Raw genomic sequence first — 17810 nt, 5'->3', positions numbered from 1 at the left:
CCCCACTGACACTTTCCTATCAGGTTGTTAGTGAAAAAAGCTTGTTCTATTTTGGATGTTATAATGATGGCAACAGAATTACATCAAAATTGATTGATATTTTTTTAAACAAAATTAAAAGGGTCTTTCATTAAGCAAAGTGTGTGTGAAAGGCATTCAATTTTCCATGACTTTGAAGCATAAATCAAGCTGAATTTGACCGACAGCATGGGTTATGTTGACTCTTAGGGCCCCTGAGATTTGTGGCATATTCGCATAGAAAACATAACAAGAAAAAGTCTAATGGCCTCAAATCACACGATCTCGGAGGCCAGTTCACATCACTTCCACATGAGAAGACCATAATTTCAAATCGCTCATCATTCTCAAAGAAATATGGCGGCGTGACAGCCCAAAAACCCACACTAAACAGTAACTTTTACGGAATGTATTGAACGCTCTTGGATGTGTTCTCCGTGAAGGAATTCTTAGCATTCTTAGTTGGTTTTCAATAACTTATATGTAATTTTAAAGGGTACGTAACATTTTCTTGCTACGAAAATGTTGAAATTTGTACCAACGAATCGTCTTCCGTTTCAACGTGCAAGAGAAATTAGTGCCGTTCAGAAGTGGTGATTTCGACACGGAAGACAAAGATCGGCCATCCAAAAATGTTTGAATACCAAGAGTTGTAGGCATTATTCCATGAATATTGTTGTAAAACTCAACAAGAGCTTACAAAATCATTGGGAGATACTCAAGCAGCAATTTCAAAACATTTGCGAGTAGCAGGATTCATCCAAATGCAGGAAATTGGATAACATACGAATTGAAGCCGAGAAACCTTGATGGCAGATTTTTCATGTCCGAAATGATGCTTGAACGCTATGAAAGAAAACTATTTTTGCACGACTCATTACTTGTAATGCAAAACTGGATCCATTACGATAACCCGAAGCGTAAGAGATCTTATTTGAAGCCCGGCCAAACAGCCGAATCGACACCAAAGCCAAATATCCATGGCGATAAGATTATTTTCTGTATTTGGTGGGATGAGGAGCTGCTGAAATCTTACCAGGCCATCACAAGGAACCTGTATCGGTAAACGCTCAGAATATACGGCCAGACATAAAACCGTAATATTCCATCACACATATTGCAATACCTGTTAAATAGTACTTCGAATGAAGAGGTTGGGAAGTTTTGCTTCACCCGCTTTATAGTCCAGACCGTGCCCCAGTAGCGATTTTTAAACAATTCTTATAAATATCTCGTATACTATAAGAGATAAGATTCGAGCTACTAAGAATTTTCCAGGCCTTAACTATTTCAGATCATATAAATAGGTATCGTTTTAAATTTAGCATATACCCAATGTGCCGAACTTTGGGGCCTTGTTAGCTCGTCGTCCGACATTCTAAAAGGTCCAAATACAATACTTACATTCGGCTGTACCTCTTCTATAGCCATAGGACATTTTCATTAAAATCGGACTATCCGTTTAGAATTTACAGATTTATTTATTCCCCTACTGCGCAATGGGAAGAAGTTCTAGAGCTACTGCTACTGCTACTTAAAATTAAAATGGTTTGGAATGCAGTTATTTGTTGGTCCTGTTTAAAATTTTTGCAATTCCATTGATATACTATGTACCTATGTTGGTGTAGTATATGTCCACCTTACCCCCACTTGAAATCATTTGCTGCCACGTCAATGCTTATACACATATTTATACTATAGAAACACTGTTTCATCTGAAAAACTGTGTCTTACAAAAAATGTCTTTCAATTTGAAACTGTTCAAATCAGTCTACTCGCATACGTTGTACCATTGACTTGTATCTCGGAATTATTAAATACTCGTACTTTGAAGAGCCAACACTTAAAAGGCTAATGCCTTCAACTAAGTTGTGATTATTCTACACAGTAAACAACACATCATCATCAACCAACCACTATCATTAAAAGTGTGATAATAATACTGATCATATACATACATATGTATATATATTTTCTTTAAGAGCTGATAGTGTAGCGGATCGTCTCGAAACTATCACATCATAAGGCAACCATAGTGCTCGCTCGCTCGTAAACGGTTCTAAAGTGCGTTCGTTGTGTTTTTAATTTATGTGTGTGTTTGTTGGTTTTTTTTTGTAACGATAAATTTATCATTTGAAAACTAAAATACGAAAAATCTAAAGAAAAAGAAAACAAAGAAATATCTTAATTAAAATGCTGGCTAAATGTTTAAAAGTAACATTGATCTGTTTGCTGCTGGCAATTAGCATTGTGAATGCATGCACTCGTGCTCCTACTCATTTGCCACATGGTCGTCGTACACGCGGTGATAATGGATACAAATTAATTGTCGCTGATGGCCCCAATGGTTATGTGCCAGGAAAAGCTTATAATAGTAAGTTGCAAATGACTATATGACTACTACATAAAATGTAAATAAATCATGACGTTTAAGAAGAAAAAATTAAATAATTGCTGCAATTTACTAACTGCAATTTAATTAAAATTATTTTATTCAAAGCTAGATAATATTAAGTTTTTTTTCCAAAAAATTAAAAGAAAAGAATTTTTTTACAAAGAGAGCTGTATATGCTTACTGTTCTGATCCCTCTCATGTTAAGCCAAATTACATACAATAATAAGGAAGTGATTCCTACAAAGTCTAAAGACTTAAGAAATTATAGTTCTTTAGGTATTCGAAAATATTAGTACTTTGTTTGGGCGGTGCCACACCCACTATTACGATCCAGCCCATTTTGAACCAAACTTTGTGCAGTGATATAAAATTTATTCCTACAAATTTTAAAAACTTTAAAAGATATAGTTCTACATAATAGCAAATTTTTTTCCCCAGTTAATCAGAAAGACTTTTTATTGACCTTATGTGTATGCATGTAGTACTATGTATTATCTTTATATATAATGGAAACTTTTCCAAATATTTAATTGATAGACTAAAATCTAAAAAATTCTTAAGAAATTTGTGTTTTTAAGTATTTCATTAATATTTGGGCAAAAACACAATTATTTTCAAACTTTAATAAAAATTTGTCTTTGCACATCAATAGCTTTTTGTATGAAAAAAAATGGTTCTTCAGCTTTGATGAGAGCGCCCAAAATTCGGCTATGCCCACCATCAATATGTGGGCATTTTTCTATTCTAAAAATTGGTAGAAAGATTTAGGTTCATATAAAACTCGCTTATGTCCAATTTCATCATCACGATATTAATAATTATTGTACTAGGGTACTAGAAACAAATGTTGCCAAATTTTCGGTAACTAATTTGTGCAAAATTTTATCAGGATTAATGCATAATCAACATATTTATGACTACTCAAACAGTATTCAGGGGGATATATGTTGTTGTTGTAGCAGCAGTGTTTGCTGAGTTGACAGCCCTTGGCCGAGTGAACTCAGGTCATTCCGGTGCGTAGAACCGGCTGTCGTGGGAAGGGTGATTTTTGTATATATGTATATTGATATTGACCATTTTCAATACCAAACAATCCTTATCAACAGAGATAAAGCTCGTTTCTTTTGCGCCATATTTCAAACAGTTTAAACGTTCGAATGTTTTTTATAATTTTTAAAACTGCTTATTTTATTAATTGAATATTTATCGTTCAACGTTGAACTATCTATCGTTGGCTCGATAGATAGTAGGGATTCAAATTATTCGATTTTTCTCTTGTTCGAATAATTCGATCACACGTTTAAAATTAATCGAATAATTTAAATTTTTTAAACAAGTAAAGAATGAAGTTTTGATGTAGGTTTTTTAATATTTTATTGTTAAAGAAAAACAAAAAATAAAGTTAGTTACCAATTCAAGTAATGATAATGTTAAAAAACATTCGATAACAAAGTCCATCATTAAATTTTCATCAGAAATATTCTGATCAGATTCCTTCCTGAACAATCTATCAAACAATTGACAGCAAACAATTTAGTTTCCGTTTTGGAGCTATGCTTTAAAAAATTTGAGCTAGGTGGACATGATACTGTATTCAAGTACATACAGTATAAACGTATTACGAACTTTATGTCGTTCATTAATTCGAGTTTTAAAATGAGTAACGAATTCTTTAGTAAATTTTTGTGTTTATCGTACGCGGTTAATAACATCTCTTATATATGTTTTAACACAATGGCTGGCATTCATCTATTTCAACGTAATCATTATCAATGTCATCCTCAATATCACTTTCGACGACCATTTCAAAATCACTTTCAACACCACTTTAATCTAAGTTAATATTTTGAGTATTAATTGCGATTCTGCTAATATTTCGCCAACATGTGTTCACACCACAACCGCCCCGTCATTTTTAGACCCTAAAATTTATGTTTCGAAATCAATTCTAAAATTATTCAACCTTTTTTTACTAAATAACAAATATTTTATTCCGTACCCTTTATTTTTATTGGTTCATGTCCTAAATTATACATTTTGAAAGATTTGTTTTTAGAATTGTAACTTCTTGCAGTAATATTTATATATTTATAGAAGCAGCTATCGCACCACTCATCTACAGTAATCGAAAACTTCCTTTGTCTTTAGTTATTTGTCGAATTTCAGAAACAATACAATTTTTGTAAGTCATTGTTACTTATTTAAATTTGTAATTATGAAAAATTTTAAGCAATTTAATAAATTTAAATACATATATACATATATATTCGTTTTACTCGATATTATATTCTTTCTAATATATAAAAATCTCGTGTCACAATGTTAGTGTTTGAACTCCTCCGAAACGGCTTAACTGATTTTTATGAAATTTTGTATATATGTTTGGTAGGTATGAGAATAGGTCGTAAAGTATATTTCATACCGCTAGGTCATTAGGGTGACCCTATCCAGAATTTATTTTTACCATTTTTTGTCCAAAAGCTTTTTTCGCATTTTATTTATTTGGCATTAAAAAATACTTATAACCCCAAATTTTCATCAACCGACCCTCACCCACCCGGTACGAGAATATTATATATCATACCGCTAGGACATTAGAATGTCCCTATCCACCCATTTTTTAAAATATATTTCGCCAAAAAATTTTGTTTTTATTTCTCTTCATTTGGCATCAAAAATACCTATAATGCCAACTTCACTTAGAATACATTCGCTATTTTTTATTTAACAAATATATTCACTAGAAATAATTTGTATTGCAGAACAACGTTTGCCGGATCAGCTAGTACATATATAAAATTGTTAGAATTATTCTTTATTCGAAAATGGTAATTTTTAAATTGTTCGAATAATTATTATAATAATTATTAAAAACTTATTGTTCGACAAAAATTATCAAAAAATATTGAAATAACGGAGAAACTGTTTTGTCAACATAACGCTGTGTTCCATACTGAGAGATCCTTCGTTTCCTCGTATAGATGATGTTCACTCGACGAAGGTGACGGTTTATATGTAGCCAACAAGGTTTCTTTATCCATGCCCCAAGTGCTGTCGGCTAGCGCCTTGTTTCTATTTCGCAATTTCTGCATGAATGCAGTGGCATTGAGAATAATGTTAAGAGACGATTCTACGCACCAGAATGACCCGATATACTCCGTCAATTCCTTTTAAAGTTAGCATCAACTTGAAATAACGTTAAATATTATGCTTTTTACATTTTCTTACCCATTCGTGTTGGTTTAGTCTTCTTTCTTTGTTAAGTTTTCATTGTTTTGCTAATGTTAAGAACCACATTCCATAAATGTATTTTTGTTAGAAAAAAGCAAACATTTACTATATTTAAATACAACATCTAGTAAATTTGAATTTATATTAGAAATATTTGATGAATAAAGGTCATGTTTATAAACATTTTAATTACGGATTATAGTTTTCAAAAAAAGTTTCCATTGTATTGTCAACCACTATATAACTTTTTAACATGAATTTGTTATATCATCACACTAATTTATTTGGCTTATAGATATAGGAATAAATTCCAGAATGTTTCGAAAAATTCTGAGAATAACTACCGATTTTTAATAATATTTTAAATAAATTTTAATAGAATTGCAAATAATACTTGTTGGCAGAAACATTTTTAACATTTTATTCTCAAAATTATTGCGGAAAAATATTGAAAAAAGAAAAAAATATACGTATTGAAAACTTAAAATAAAAAATTATAACTAAATTATATTTCAAGGCTAATAAACAGTTGTAGGAAAAATTGTTTTAAAATTTTCGTTATTAAACAAATTCAGCGTAATACAACAACACACTAATAAAATTATAGTCAATATTTGTATTAAAAACTAATTAATGTAAATGTTTACAACATTAAAACATATATAGACAAATATATAAGTATATTATACACTCTTTGTATAATTTATTAAATGTATGTATGTATAAAATCTATTAAGCTAAATCAGTTCTTAGAGTATGATTCGGTTTTTGGTTTAGTTGGCCTTGGGGTACATTGTTTGGGAATACGTTTCTCATTTGTATTACAAACAGACATATGATTATGTACATCGATGGCTGAGGCAAATACTAGTGCACATTTTACACAATTGTAAATAGTTTTTAAATGTTTCTTACTGTGTTCATACAATAGTTCAGAGGTTGGCAATATCTCCTTACATATCGAACAACTGTGAGCTCGTGTATTTGATAACTCATAAGTCTTTTTTAATGGCTTAAAGTCAGCAGAATTCTTAAAATCACATGAGGATTCATGAGTTCTTAAAGATTTTACAGTTTTAAAACCAATAGAACATTTTTGGCATGTATAGGCATATAAGGCTCCAGTATGAACGATACGATGTGTAAAATATTTATGTTCGGTATTGAAATATTCCTCACAATACTCACAATAATACAAACGTTTAATAGTCTTGGGTATATAGTGAAACATCAGTAAATAGCGATTTGTGGAGTCGGAGATTTTTTGCTTTTCAATAAGTTTACCATTGAAATTATGTGAATACCAGATGTTTATAAGATTTACTAAGCGTTTAAGTTCGATAAGGCTCAAATCCAATTTGAATGATAGATTTAATTCCGTTAAGAGCTGCTTGAAACATATATCCAATTGTTCTTTTGTTGTAGGAGATTCACCATATTTCGTTGACCAAATTTTTTGCCAATATTTATACATATTAGAAAATTTCATAGCTTTTTCATTCATTTCATCACGTTCCTCCAAAGATATAACATCTTCGATTTCAGGTAATTTTATAACTTTTAACTAAAATCAAATTGAAAATTTTTTAATAAATGATATCAGAGTTCAAATACGAGTAAAATATAAACAACTTACACCAAATTTTGCCAATAAATTAATGTCTTTAATATAATCAAAATCTATATTTTTATCCGAGCCATTTAATGTTTTATCCTTATCTGTGGCATTTTCTTTTGCGTCTTTTTCATTATCCTGTTGGGGGTAAAGTGAGATAATTGTAATACATTTAAAAAATTTCAATCTGAATACATACCACTTGTTCTAATAAATCATCTATTAAAGTACTATTACTGGTGCTTTCTTCATCTTTAGGATTTCCTTGAATTTTTTCTTCTTTTGTATTCGATTCTATAGACGTTTCAGCAGGAGAACTATCATCCACTGGCATATCTTCATTAAGGAAACTTTCAACATTTAAACGATTTGCTTTTAAATCGCGCTGAAATTTTAAAGAATTTTTTTAAATATTGAATTTTAACTTGCAATGTAATGTTTCTTTGTTTATTTGTTGTATATTTTATTTATGTCAAAATTTGTAACTCAATTTTGAACCAGTTCTCGTAGCTCGAATATGGGGGAATTTTGCATTCATGATTAGACCTGGTGACGATGCAATATTATGTTCGAAAATTCGAAGTTATGTTCGAAAAATTTTTAAAGATGTTAAAATAATCTCTAGTTTATATATGATGACTATGGAATATTATTATAAAACACGAAATAAAATTTAAAATTCGAACTTGTGTTTGAACATTTTTGAAAGCTGTAAAAATAATCTTAAAATCACGGGGATTCTAAAAAACAATTGTCTTTCATTTCTAAATTCGAATTTAAAAATTTTGAAAAAAAAGTTAAACATTTTCATGAATTTTAAAGTAATTTCAGAATATATGCTTTTAAGATATGTTCGAAAATTCGAATTTAATTTCGAAATATGTATTCAAGGTACTCTTAAAAGAAGAAAATAAATGAATAATACAGCTTTTCAATAATTAATAAAATAAAATAATTTATCGATAACATATTCAGCCCAATTATGAATAAAAAATTCCCCGGGAGTTTTTTCCCATTGAATTTGAAAAGTAAAAATGAGAAAAGGAAGAAAACTCCCGGGGAATTTTTATTCATAATTGGGCTGATTGTCTATAAAAATATTATCGAAAAAATGTCTATAAAAAAAATTTCTATAGAAAATATCGATAACATAAAATTTCTATAGAAAATTTATCGATAACATAAAATTTCTGTAGAAAATGTATCGATAACATAAAATTTCTGTAGAAAATGTATCGATAACATAAAATTTCTATAGAAAATTTATCGATAACATAAAATTTCTATAGAAAATTTATCGATAACATAAAATTTCTATAGAAAATTTATCGATAACATAAAATTTCTATAGAAAATTTATCGATAATATACAATTTCTATAGAAAATTTATCGATAACATAAAATTTCTATAGAAAATTTATCGATAACATAAAATTTCTATAGAAAATTTATCGATAACATAAAATTTCTATAGAAAATTTATCGATAACATAAAATTACTATAGAAAATTTATCGATAACATAAAATTTCTATAGAAAATTTATCGATAACATAAAATTTCTATAGAAAATTTATCGATAACATAAAATTTCTATAGAAAGTGTATCGATAACATAAAATTTCTATAGAAAATGTATCGATAACATAAAATTTCTATAGAAAATTTATCGATAACATAAAATTACTATAGAAAATTTATCGATAACATAAAATTTCTATAGAAAATTTATCGATAACATAAAATTTCTATAGAAAATTTATCGATAACATAAAATTTCTATAGAAAATTTATCGATAACATAAAATTTCTATAGAAAGTGTATCGATAACATAAAATTTCTATAGAAAATGTATCGATAACATAAAATTTCTGTAGAAAATTTATCGATAACATAAAATTTCTGTAGAAAATTTTTCGATAACATAAAATTTCTGTAGAAAATGTATCGATAACATAAAATTTCTATAGAAAATTTAACGATAACATAAAATTTCTATAGAAAATTTATCGAAAAAATAAAAATGTCTATAGAAAATTTATCGAAAAAATAAAAATTTCTATAGAAAATTTATCGAAAAAATAAAAATTTCTATAGAAAATTTATCGAAAAAATAAAAATTTCTATAGAAGATTTAAAATGTCTATAAAAATCATATCGATAACATAAAATTTCTATTGAAAATTTAACGATAACATAAAATTTCTATAGAAATTTTATCGATAACATAAAATTTCTATAGAAAATTTTACGATAACTAAAGATTTATGTAGAAATTTTAACGATAGCATAAAATTTGTATAGAAAAATTATCGATAACATAAAATTTTAGTCATAGCTTAAAATATGTCTATAACTTAACTAACATTTCCATAAAAAGTTATGGATAACTTGATTTTTTTAAAAAAAATTATTGATAACTTAAAATTTCAGATCTGATATTTTACCTGTAAAAAGTCCACAACACTTTCCGAAAGATCCAATTGTGTTGCTTCCAATTCCGATGTTTTTTCTACAGCCTGAATTGGCTTCTTCGCCGGTGCTCTATACTGACGCTTGTTCTGTTTATCTTCATTTAGCAACGGTGAGGTAGCAGGTCTTTTCAATGATTTCTTAATTAACTTTTCATCGTCATTTATCGACGATTCATTCTTAGAACTCTGTAATGTGACTTTGGCTTGCTTCTGATCATCAGCCAAATTTTTGGGTGAAACAGAATTTGACTTTGGTCTAGCAGCAGTGTTTTCAAAAGGTTTTTTAAACATATTAAATGGATTTATTAAAGGTGTCAATGATTCCTTCTGAAGATTAGGTAGTATTTGTACATTTTCTATAAGAACTTTGCGTTTTTTCTGCTGTGTAATGAGAGGAGATTTCATACGTTTCACTTTAGTCACACATTCGCCACCTTCTATTGATTTAAATATCTGTTTTTTGATGTGACGCATACGTTGTAATACTTCTTTTTTGCGGGCCGAACGATTGACAGTATAACTTTTGTAATCTAAATTACTATGTCGGGGAGTTTTGTTGCCTGACGACTGATTATTTGGTTGGATTTTCTCTGGTACAATATCTATAGAGGCTTTACGTTGCCGGAGTTTTGAGTTTGCTTCTGTCTTTAGTTTGTTTATAGTTTCACATTGTGGTTGTATGAGAGTGGTTTGAATTTCAATAGGACATTTACTTTGAGGCTCTTCCTGTTGAATTGATTCCAAGCTGGATTCTGAAAAATTTTGTTGACAATAAGTAGGTTTTACTGGAGTTTCTATAATTTCAGATTTATTGTCCTCCTGGGGAGTGCACTGTTGGGATATTTTTGTTAAGCTTATACCACTGGGTAATTTAAACTGTTTCATTATTTGTTCTGTGTTGTTTGCGATAGAGGATGGTGCTGATTCTAAAGATTTTTGTTCTTGTTTTGTTAATTTGTGTGTAGCTTTATCTGGGGTAAATCTTTGCAATTTTATGGCCACATTTCTTAGCCTTTGCGGTGTTGTTAGAGGAGTTCTAGCTTGATTATAATTTGAGCCATTTGAATTTTGTGTAGTTATTTGTTTGGGAGATGTGGTTGGATTTGCTTTTAGTTTATCATTTGATCTAGTGGCGCCTTTTAAGGGGCTTTTGCTTTTGGGCTCTTTGTAAATTGGTGACTTATTTTCTGGTGTTTTGGGGGTTTTATTATTTTGAGGAGATTTATTAAGTTTTTCTTGTGTTTTAGGAGATTGTTTTATGACTTCTGTTCTTGTCAATTTAGGAGTTCTCTGAAGCGGTGCTGGTGGTGTCTGTTGGGTATTTAATTTCTCCAATTTCTCTTGGGTTTTGGGACTTTGTTTTACTTTTTTTTCTTGCGGAGTTTTGTCACCTCTTTTGGGAGTTACATTACTTTTTGCTGTCTCTTGTTTTTCTTGTGTTTTTGGACTTTGTTTCAAAAATATTTGCTCCCTTTTTAAAGGAGTTTTATCTCCTCTATCCGTGTTTATAAAATTTGTAGCAGGTGTTAATTTTTCTTTTTTTATATTTCGTATATTTAAGTCAGGCGTATTATTTTCCTGATTTTCTTTATTGGGGGTTTTCCTTTGCCTTGAGTTGTTTATTATTTTTCCATTAATATTTTCAATGGTTGCAGTTTTGGCTGGACTTTGTAATAAATAATTCACGGATATTTGCTGTTGTTGCAAAAATATCTCATGGTTTCCTTTAAGAGGTATAAGCGATTCTTTTATTGTGTTGGCTGCCTTAAATGTGTTGTTTTCTTTTAATGTTAAAAGTTTGGGAGAATTTAATACATTTTTGATGTTTGTTCCAGATAGTTTAGTTTTGGCTTTTAAGTTTGTTTTTTGGTATTTTGATTTTATATTATTTTTGGCAGAAATTAAAGATTTTCTTTGTTTATTAGAACTCTTTATTTTATTCTCTTTCAATTCTTTAATTGCATTTACAGTCTGCTTTTCTTGTTGTATTGTTAACTGTTGTTCACTTTCCTTCTCCATTAATTCTTTACTTAGCAAATTTAATATATCTTGATTTAATTGTTCTTCATTTTCCTCTTCTGGCGGTATATTTATATTAAACAAATCAAAATCTTCTTCTCCTAAAGCATCAGCTAAAGCTTTTGTTAGGTCTTCATTTAGCTCGGAATTGTTTATAGTATTTGAGCTACTATCTTCCAAAGATTCTGTATTAACATTGTCGAACATTTCAGCTCCATTTAAGCATTTTTCGGGATCAGCTAAAGCTGTTGTTAGGTCTTCATTTAGCTCGGAATTGTTTAAAGTATTTGAGCTACTATCTTCTAAAGATTCTGTATTAACCGTAACGTCAATTTGACCTCCATTTAAAGATTCTTCTAAATTCTTTAATTGCTCTTCAAAACTGGTAAGAATTGCTTCATTGCTATTTTCTTTATTTTCAAATTTATCACCAGAACCTTGTCTGATATTTTTGCCTCTATTAGCATGTTGTTTTGTATTGCTTACCTCTTCTTGCTGTGTACATTCATTCAAAGAATCTTCCAAGTATTTTAATTTTGAAGCGAAATCATTATTTTGTTTATGAATCTTTTTAGGAACTTTGCTTGATTTAGAATTTTTAGTTTCAATATTAAAATCGCTAGAAATATCAACATCTAAATCAAGCTCCATTTGTTTTAAACGTTTCTCAAAATTATTTAATATATTGGATTCAGCTTCTTCTTTAAGTTTTTGCGTAAAATGTTTGGCTTTAGATAAATTTTCTTTAATATTTGTATTGATTTTAGAGGATTTAATTTTTTGATTACCGTTTAATTTGCAATTTTTTATAATTTTTTTCTCAACTTTCAAATTCACTTGTTCTTGATTAGTTTTCTGCGAAGTTAAATTACTTTCTAAATTTTCCAATAAACTATCCACATCATCCAAGTCCTCTAAACCTTGCAATAGATTTTTTATACCATTACACGGAGAAGTTTCAAAACTATCTGCTGTGGTATCCAGTTTGTTATCTATACATGTACTATTGGTTGGCATTTCCGTCATGGTAACATCAGCATCAAACTCTGTACTTAAATCTATGAGATGTTTTGTAGAATTTGCAATGTCAGTATCAGTACAATCAATTCTTTTCAAAATGCTTTCATTAGTATCACTATCTTCCCATTCATTTTGTATTTCTCTCAATAACGTGTTATTTAGATCATTATCGTCTTCAGATTTCTTTTCCTTCTCCTCTTCAGAACATCCGGTATTATTTGGACTGTCCATCAGATTAAAAGATACATCACAATCTTCTAAAGCCCTCAATATGGACATATTAGCCAAGCCCAGATCATCTTCATCTCTAGTGTCATCCTTACTTTTATTTACCACTTCATTCTCTTGTAGTTCTTTCCCAGGTGCTACACCTTGTTTCAACCATTTCATATCTACTGCGCTCAACCATTTGGTGTCTTCTCCAGTCATATTAGATTCATCACTTTCAGTATCTGGTGCACATGACGCCGTTGTTTGATTCATTAGTTCTTCAACCGCATATACCTCCACCTCTTTGGCCTGTTTAACAAATTCCAATTCATCATTATGTTGCAGCTGCAAGTGCCGCATAAAAGCCTGCAATTGTGTAAATGTCTGCTGGCAAAAATTACAGGCCATGGCAAATTTGTTTCTTTTGGCGGCCACCATAATTTCTCCACATTTTTGGAATTCAGCAATATCAATATTCTTTGAAACGCGCATTTTTAAATTTATTAATTATTTTAATATGGCACAATTTTAACAAATAAATAGATTTCAGGTAAATTTTATGTTGTGGAATTTTTTTCTTTACCCAAAAATTAAGCGCGTCTTCTTGTGTTTATTGTTGTTTTTGTACTTCCTTTAAATATAAATTCACCACTAAATCAATGGTGTGTTCAATGAATAGTGCTGCCAATTTTATGTTATTGCAGACAATGGACAGATGTTTTTTGTGGTGTACACAAAATAGTAGTTGGCAAAGCGGGTTAAAATAATAATTGTATTTAATCCAAAGTAAATTAATAAAGTAGACTCAGTAGAACAGCTGACTATTTTTTTTACTTTGGTCTAATCTGTCAATTCACTTGTGGTTGTTGTGGCGAAAAATACAACAAGCCCAAAAGCAAAAACAACAACAGGCAACTTTGACAGCTCAGACCTTAAACCAAAAACAAAATTGCTTGTGGTTTTTGTAAATGTTGTATTTGTTGTAGTACTGTCGCTACTTTATTAATTTACTTTGATTTAATCAAAATAAAGAATATCTATTAACAGGAAAAACGGAAAATAAAAAAAATAGAATAGATTTTCTGAATGACTTTTAAATATCTATTGCTTCTTTTTATAAATTATATAATAATGAATTCATGAAAAGATACACAATGATTATTTTTAAAAAAATAAAGTTCTTCCTTACTATTCTTCAACTGTCAATTTAGAATAAAAAAAAATTTCACCTAGTCCCCATACAAATGTTCCCCCGGAATACTGTTCGAACAATCATAAATGTGTTGATCATGCGGCAATTCTGATAAAAATTTTCACATATTTATTTTAATAAATAAATAATAAAATAAATAAATAAAAATATAAAGTCTCCACAGAAAATGACTATACATAATAATTGTCTTATAATAATTAATATCGTGATTAAATTGAGCATAAACAATTATTATATGAACTTTAATCTTTATAATTAATTTTATGAGGATCGGTCCATAATTGACCCTACGCCCCATACAACCCCTATATCAGAAAAATATTTTATTGTCACATATTGACATTCGGCACCGCCGAATATAACACTCTTGCCTAATTTTATAATGCAACTAGCTGACCCGACAGACGTTGCCCTGTCCAAGTTAAAAAGAGTTTTTATATACATAAATAATTGAATTTTGGAAAATGAGTGATCACAGAACGAGCTCTTTTTCTTGATTAAGCGCGCTTATTGCCAAGTTATTAGCGAATTTAGATATTTTGAGTTTTTATATAAAAAATCGATTTTTGTTCAGAAATATGAGTGATCACAGATCGAGCTCCTTTTCTTGATTAAACACTTATTGGCCAAGTTATTAGCGAATTTAGATATTTAGAGTTTTTATATAAATAAATCGATTTTTGTTCAGAAATATGAGTGATCACTGATCGAGAAGCTCCTGCGATTTTATATATATCGAAAAAAATTGGCGTGGTCAATTTTGCTTTCAGTAAAAACTTAAATTGGATTACTATGAACATTTAAAAAATTAGGCGTAAAAGTGGACGTGGTCAATTTTTCATTCTGTGAAAACCTAACTTGGACTATGAGCAACATTTTTTCAAAAAAATGTGTCTCAATCGGTCCGGCCGTTCTCTACTGATGCAATTACCATCGAACGACATTTGATTTTTATTTATATAGAAATATATGTATGTAAATCCTTGAAGCTTCTTCTATAAGTTGAGGAAATATATATGTATGTTTAATATACTTTCCATAAATTTATGTTTAAAACATTCAATAAAACATCACTTATCTTTTTACAGTTCTCCTACTTGGCTCCCGTACACATTCCAAAGTTCAACACTTTACTCACTTTACCATCACTGCTGAAGCCCATATAGGTGGCAGACGCCCCATACCGGCAAATCCTAAACGTGTTGGACGCTTCCAATTATTCAGCGACTCTCTTACCAAATTCAGTGATCGTTGTGTTAATACCGTGGCTGAGGCTGATGATTTGCCCAAAACTGAAATTCAAGTAATGTGGGTGGCACCAGAAGCTGGTTCTGGTTGTGTTTCTCTATCGGCTATGGTCTACGAAGGACCACGTTCATGGTTCTCAGATGATGGTCAATTGACGCAAGTGATATGCGAAAAGAAACCCGATTCAACCACTGTTCATAAGGAGTGTTGTGCTTGCGATGAAGCCAAATATAGTGTAGGTTTAAAATTTTAAATTTCATTGTTATATTAATTAAGGTATTTTTCTTCTAATTTCCAATTAGTTTGTTTTCGAGGGTATTTGGTCGAATGAAACTCATCCCAAAGATTTTCCCTTCACCGTTTGGCTAACACACTTTTCCGATATTGTGGGTGCCTCTCATGAATCCAATTTCTCGTTCTGGGGTGAGAATCATATAGCTACTGATGGTTTTAAGCTGTTGGCTGAATTCGGTTCACCTAGTGGCTTAGAGACAGAACTTAGAGCTAAAGGTCCCAAATTGCGCACCCTAATTAAGGCTGCTGGTCTTTGGTATCCCAATGTTAATTCCAATGCTTCTTCAACATTCCGTGTGGATCGTAAACATCACAAGGTTTCATTGGTGTCTATGTTTGGTCCTTCACCCGATTGGGTAGTGGGTATAAACGGTGAAGACTTGTGTACGGCCGATTGTTCTTGGAAAGAGTCCATGGACTTTGATTTGTATCCTTGGGATGCTGGCACTGATAGCGGCATCACCTATATGTCTCCGAATTTGGAAACTCAACCCAGAGAACGTATGTACCGCATTACTAATATGTATCCTGAGGATCCTCGTTCTCCATTTTACAATCCTCAATCGCGGGAGATGACTCCTTTGGCTAAGTTGTATATCAGAAGGGAAAAGATTATTTCAAGAAATTGTGATGATGACTTCTTGCAAGCTTTACAAGTGGAAGTCTCAGATAATAGTGAAAATCAAGATACCAGAAGTAAGTGTTAGTCACATTCTCAAAATAAATTTTGTTTAATATTTTATCTCTTTTCAAGTGGAATGTCGTGTTACTGACTATAGTGATTGGGCACCTTGTTCGGTTACTTGCGGCAAGGGTATACGCATGCGTTCCCGTCAATATTTGAGTCCCGAGAAGGCTGACAAGGCAAAATGCTCTAGACAATTGGTGTCAAAGGAAATGTGTGTTGCTGATATACCAGAATGTGGGTAAGTATTCCCTATAAGAAAAGAGATTTTTACGAAACATCCACTAACAATAAAACAAATTTGTTTTATGTAGAACACAACAAGATGATGATGACGAGGGTGAAAATTTAGCTAAATCAATCTCGTTAGTCAATGAAAATGGTGATGGAGCTGGCGTTTGCCAGACCACAGCCTGGAGTCCTTGGTCTGACTGTTCAGCTACCTGTGGTATCGGCATTACAATGCGTACTCGTACTTTCTTAAACCATGCGGGTCGTAAACGTTGTCCCCATGTTTCGGTGGTCGAAAAACAAAAATGCATGAAACCCGAGTGTACATTTGAACAAATTGAATTGCCTGATCCCATGTGTCCCACCACTCAGTGGAGTGATTGGAGTCCTTGTACGGCAACTTGCGGCAAGGGTGTAACTATCCGCAGACGTATTTTGTTGTTGGAAGATGATTCGGTCAAGGAAAATTGCACCAAACGTATGGAATTAGATCAACAAAAGGAGTGTACCGTGGCTCAAGATTGTACCATCACTTACGATATGGCTAAAGGTAAATTATTTAATAGGTTGTGGGAAATAAAGTCTTTCTAATTTCTTATATTAATAGAAATTTGCGTGGAACGTTTCGATACCGGTCCCTGCCGTGGCAATTACATGCGCTATGCCTACAACAAGGATAATGGTCGCTGTGAAACCTTTACTTACGGCGGCTGTCGTGGTAATCGTAATAATTTCCTTACCGAAAACGATTGCATGAACAGTTGCAGCATTTTGTCTAACACCAATGGTTCACCACAAGTTACCACTTCTCGTCCAAGCACCACTTTATCGCTAGCAGCAGCTCATCGTGCAAAAACTGATCAAGAGGATGGTATTCCGGAAGCTTGTGTTATGACTGAATGGTCTAATTGGTCTGAATGTAGTGTACGTTGCGGTCTGGGCTATTCAGAACGTTATCGTTATGTTATAAGTGAACCTAAGAACGGTGGTCAGCCTTGTCCTAAACGTACTGTTAAGAGACGTCGTTGCACCATGACCGATTGCTAAAGGACATTTAAGCAACAACTTAATAATTGTAAAATTCATAATTTTAACAAATGTTTATTTGTAGATTCAATTTAATAAAGAATTAGATTTCCTTTAGATTAGATTGGCA

The 17810-nt window shown here is 31.0% G+C and overlaps 2 protein-coding genes across 2 annotated transcripts; one reads left to right on the top strand and one right to left on the bottom strand.

The window, feature by feature from the left end:
- The first annotated feature begins 1826 nt into the window (after positions 1–1826).
- Positions 1827–17804, top strand: fat-spondin. Its single transcript, XM_065513222.1, has 6 exons — positions 1827–2392; positions 15285–15679; positions 15747–16434; positions 16493–16664; positions 16738–17204; positions 17262–17804. Exons 1-6 carry the CDS (start codon positions 2212–2214, stop codon positions 17699–17701), a joined length of 2343 nt encoding a protein of 780 aa, XP_065369294.1. The 5' UTR covers positions 1827–2211; the 3' UTR covers positions 17702–17804.
- Positions 6324–13491, bottom strand: LOC135959700 (extracellular matrix-binding protein EbhA-like). The gene is made up of 4 exons (XM_065510713.1): positions 9708–13491; positions 7459–7644; positions 7281–7397; positions 6324–7208 (listed from the first exon to the last, which is right to left on the bottom strand). Exons 1-4 carry the CDS (start codon positions 13473–13475, stop codon positions 6387–6389), a joined length of 4893 nt encoding a protein of 1630 aa, XP_065366785.1. The 5' UTR covers positions 13476–13491; the 3' UTR covers positions 6324–6386.
- Positions 17805–17810: the final 6 nt, after the last annotated feature.

The sequence above is a fragment of the Calliphora vicina genome, chromosome 5 (genome assembly GCF_958450345.1).
Source record: "Calliphora vicina chromosome 5, idCalVici1.1, whole genome shotgun sequence".
Classification (NCBI taxonomy): domain Eukaryota; kingdom Metazoa; phylum Arthropoda; class Insecta; order Diptera; family Calliphoridae; genus Calliphora; species Calliphora vicina.
Note: the sequence above shows the minus strand (reverse complement) of the source record. Positions and strands in the feature narration are given on the sequence as shown.